This window comes from Aegilops tauschii, chromosome 5 (assembly GCF_002575655.3).
Source record: "Aegilops tauschii subsp. strangulata cultivar AL8/78 chromosome 5, Aet v6.0, whole genome shotgun sequence".
Classification (NCBI taxonomy): Eukaryota; Viridiplantae; Streptophyta; class Magnoliopsida; order Poales; family Poaceae; genus Aegilops; species Aegilops tauschii.
Genome location: NC_053039.3, coordinates 394007163 through 394011807, shown reverse-complemented (window position 1 = coordinate 394011807; position 4645 = coordinate 394007163). Strand labels below are relative to the sequence as shown.

The window sequence follows — 4645 nt, the reverse complement described above, 5'->3', positions numbered from 1 at the left end:
TTCGCTTCAAGACTTCCATTCCTTCGTTTGTTCACTGGCCCCTTCCATCTGCAGCCCCCAGGCCGAAGAACCAGACTTGTTGGAGGGGTGGCGGACAAAGGGTGGTCCGCCGCAGATGAAGCCGGGAAGGTCACGGTACTGAGGGGCAGGATCTCGCTGCCGGGGGAACACAAGGTTCCTTGGCAGTGGTGGAGCATTCTCTGGAAAGCGCCCCGGTAGAGGAATTGGTTATCGAGGCGAAGATTCCTCTTCAAACCATGGGTCCACTCCCCTCTTCCGGGGGCGCTGCTGATGCCCCGCCGTCTTCCTCGAACACGCTGGTCGTGGTGCCATTGTTGCCTGATATCGGAGCCCCCGGCCCGTCCTTGACAGACGCAGAGCTTGATGAAGAGCTTCAGCGTCTTCTGGCACCACTGCATCTGGGAGGTGGGGAGGTCGACGATTCAACTGCCATCACCATGGATTCGTCCTTTATCGAGTCCATGGCGGTGGGCTTGAAAGAAATGCATGATCGACACAACCAGAAGTGGCAGGAGCTCAAGGAGCGGCACGAATCCGCTGGCAAAGCGGATCAGAAGCTGAAGGACAAGTGCCTGCAGTTGCGTGAATGGCACGACAAGCAGTTCAAGGCGCTCATGAGGCAGCAAGAGATCCTTCAGATGACGGGAGGGGGGCCTGGCGGATCATAAGGCATCTCTGGATGCTAGGGAGAGGGAGATCTCCCTTCGGGAAGAGGATCTTGCAGCTACCCTCCGCGCCAACGATGAAAGTTTGGAGACCTTGGTGCAACAACGCACCAAAGAATTGAAGGACAAGCATGGGCCTGCTCTGGACACCCTTGCTACTGACCATGCTGCCCAGCTGAAGAAGCTTGTTGAAGATCTGGATGCCGCGTCTTCCGCCAAGGCTGAGCTCGACCGGCAGGTGGCCAAACTGAATGAAGACCTTGCCGGGAGTGCCAAGGAGGTGGAGGCACTCAAAGAAGAGGCACAGCAAGCAGAGCTTCACCTGGCTGATGTGCAGTCGCAGCTCTCCTCCAAGACCCAAAGCCCTGAGACCGCTGACAGCAACATCTCTGATATGAGGGCGAGGATCGGCTCGCTGGAGCAGTCGGCGGAATCCCTTGAATCACGGCAGCAGTTGCTGTCCAAGGATTTGGAAAACACCAAGCGCCTCCGACAAGAAGCAGATGACAGGCTGAAGAACCAGGTCGACATGAGCAACCTTTGGCTCAAGAGCCTGATCGATATTGCAGAACGCCTTGGAGCCCAAGTCGCGACGATGGGCATGGACGGTCCAGTCTACTTAGCCAGCGAACATGAGGTCCCAAGTGCCAAGCTGGGGATCTTCTTCGACGAGTTGATCGACAAGTTGAAGGTGCATGAAGAGGGGAGGGCTGAGCGTTTCGCGACCGAATCGCGGAGGCTTGCTCGCAACACCCTCTTCATGGTCTTGAGCAACATCGCCTGTCGCCACCCAGAGCTCGATCTTGACAACGGCTTCAAGAAGCCGCCAGTGGGTGCTGATGTTGCTACCGCTGAGAAGAAGGCCGCTCCCCGCGCCGACAGGGTTCTCCGCGTTTAAGTTATTCCATCTGGTCCTGTAACGAAACATGACGCATATTTCGTGTTTAGTCATTTTATCTCTAGTGCTTGTGCGAGGCTGATACTTCTAGTTGTATCTTTAAATGCGTGTTTATCCCTTTAAACTCTATATGCTCGTGTTCTTAAGAGTAAGAGCATACCTCACAAGTACGTAGAAGATATGGTAAGAGTCTCAAGATTCAGCGCACGGGAAGGAAGGTTGTCAATAGCATAACTGATGGCACAACTCTGCACCAACTGCACTTTCTTCACTTTCGACTCTCCAAACGAGACTTGCACCAGTTCACCTGCTTCAAGGTAAAATCTGGAGAGATTTGGAGCTTCATTCTCTATCACTTGAAGATTCATGCATCCAGCCACCTCCAGAAAGCTGAGCCGCAGCAGCAGGCAAGGTATCTCGAGGCGAACAATATCATCGCAGTATACAAGCTTCAGGTGTTCCAAAGCAGTGGAACTGGACAGAAGGCACCCTAACTCCTCCCCTGTAACACGCACATCGCGCAGATGCAGCGTTTTCAGGCTTCTCGAACCAAGTTGAAATGTGGGAAGTAAGGCACATCTGAAAAGGAGAAGCTTCTGAATCGAGCCCCCACACCTGTCAGATAGTAGTGTGCATGGGAAATCAAAGCTCGCCTCTTTCGACCATACTAGAAGCTCGAGTTTTTTGGTCATCGGTGTAACAGCCATCTGGAGCCAGCTATCAAGACGATGATACGATTCAGCATCATCTGGAGGAACGTGGTAGTCAAGCTTGAGTTTCGTCACGACATCAGCGCACGAGCAGTTCCTCAGAACACAGTCGATTTTGTTGTTGTAGTCTCTTATAATAGCGTTCGATCTCGCTGCTTTTAAATCTTCTTTGCGGCACATTGTTTCGTTGGTGAATGTGAGATTGGGATGGCATCTCCAGGAGTGTAGGAAGGAGCGAGAAACACAGGCGGCACGGGCAGCGTCTTGCATTGGCAGTAGGAAATGTATACGACACCAAATTTCCTGCACGCGTGCACAAGTAGAGAAGAACATCATGAGAAATAGAGAGGTAAAAGCAGGGATAGGATGTTATAATCAGCAAGATTCAGCCAAGGTTAGGAACAAGAATGACATAAACAGGAATGCTGTAACAATTTTCTATTTAGTTATTCTGCTGAGAACATACCTCTGGAAGGTCTGGGCCTGGATATCTGGCTTGTTTGCCACCATGGGAAATCAAAAATAGTCTAAACAGTTTCAGAAGTGCAACATACGAGATAGCAGGCCATGTACACATGGAATTCAAATTAGCTCCAAATGTCAACATCTTATAAGCCTAGTATGAACTGCTACATCATACATTGCATTGGTCTTGGCATTATTAGAACTTTAAGAAATCGCAGGGCAGAATATAGTTCGGTATAGCAAATCAACCAGTGTCTTGGCATCAGAACTTACAGAAACACAATGCAAGAATACAGTTCGGTATAGCAAACCGAAGCAGGTGTCGAGTGCAGTATAGCAGGTTTAGAACTCCCATTTTCAGTCCAGCACATAATTCTCCATGAGAAGATTAATAATGAAAGGTGGGGAGAAGTGTCCCTTTTGCCGAGGCACGCCAAAAGGGTGGCGCCTGGGAACCCTAGGGCCTTTGCACATTTAAACTGATATAAGTACAAACAAAGATGCTTTACCCTTTTTTAGAAAGGACGGTGCTCTACCTTGATGCATATGTTAACCACTTATTTGCATCACTTCATCTGTCTTGTTTACTTTTCTTGTATGTCCAGTCAGGCAGAAACGTGACTGCTACAAATGTTCACACTTGCAGTAGCATACAGGTCAAGGCAAAGATGAAGTGTGTATTACACTATTACCATTCGAAGATATAGAAAGTATGGCAGATATAAATTTATACAACACAAGTTCACAACAATATTTAATGGAGTTCTTAACTAAGTTGCTTGCTAATAGGCTGCAGTTAGTGATTCCTAAATGTATGCACAAAAACCAGTATGGGTTTCTGAAATCAAGGTCCATTCAAGACTGTCTGGCATGGGCCTTTGAGTACATTCATCAGTGCAAGCAATCTCGGAGACCTATACTGATTTTGAAGCTGGATTTTGCCAAGGCTTTTGACACGATCGAGCATGAAGCAATATTGTTAATCCTGCAGCAGAAGGGCTTTGATGTCAAATGGCTAGCTTGGGTTAAGGAAATCTTATCTTCTGGTTCTTCTTCGGTTTTGTTAAATGGAGTGCCAGGAAAACAATTTCAGTGCAAGTGAGGTGTTAGGCAAGGGGACCCTTTATCTCCTCTGCTCTTTGTAATTGCTGCCGATCTTCTGCAATCAGTTGTCAACAGAATGCTGGTTGATGGAGTCCTCACCCTGCCAATTCCCTCCCATGATCCACATTTTCCAATCATCCAATATGCTGATGATACTATATTAATTGTACCTATAGTGGACTCCCAGCTCATTGCTCTCAAGGAAATGTTGGATGTTTTCTATGCCTCAACTGGCCTCAAAGTTAATTTCCAGAAATCCACAATGGTGCCCCTTAACATTGACAATGAGGAGGCCATTAGGCTTGCAGCTGTGTTTGGATGCTCTTTGGGGACGCTTCCTTTCACTTACCTAGGTCTCCCCATGGGAACTACTAAGCCAAGGATTATTGATCTTTTCCCTTTGGTTGATAGGATGGAAAGAAGGCTTACTGCTAGCTCTGCCATGCTGAATCAAGGCTCCCGACTTCAGTTGCCGACCTCTGTGTTGTCCTCTATGCCCATTTATTTCCTTTGTTCATTGGACATTCCAATTGGCATTATTAAGCAACTGGAACGAATTCAACGACAATGCCTCTGGCGTGGCAATTCAGACACACCCAAACAGTCACTTGCAGCATGGGAGTTGGTTTGCAGGCCCAAGGATAAAGGTGGTCTTGGCATAATTAACTTGCACCTTCAGAACCAAGGCTTACTCATTAAGCATCTTCATAAGTTTTTCAATAAGGAAGACATCCCTTGGGTCTCTCTTATCTGGAACTCTTATTATGATGGTGTTGTACCCC

The 4645-nt window shown here is 48.2% G+C and overlaps 1 protein-coding gene across 1 annotated transcript; it reads right to left on the bottom strand.

The window, feature by feature from the left end:
* Window positions 1–1745: 1745 nt before the first annotated feature.
* On the bottom strand, window positions 1746–2474 carry LOC109783154 (uncharacterized). Its single transcript, XM_020341757.1, has one exon. It carries the CDS (start codon window positions 2472–2474, stop codon window positions 1746–1748), a length of 729 nt encoding a protein of 242 aa, XP_020197346.1.
* Window positions 2475–4645: the final 2171 nt, after the last annotated feature.

Coding starts and splice junctions, on each gene's coding strand:
- LOC109783154 (XM_020341757.1), bottom strand. CDS start 2,474: ATGTGCCGCAAAGAAGATTTAAAAGCAGCGAGATCGAACGCTATTATA.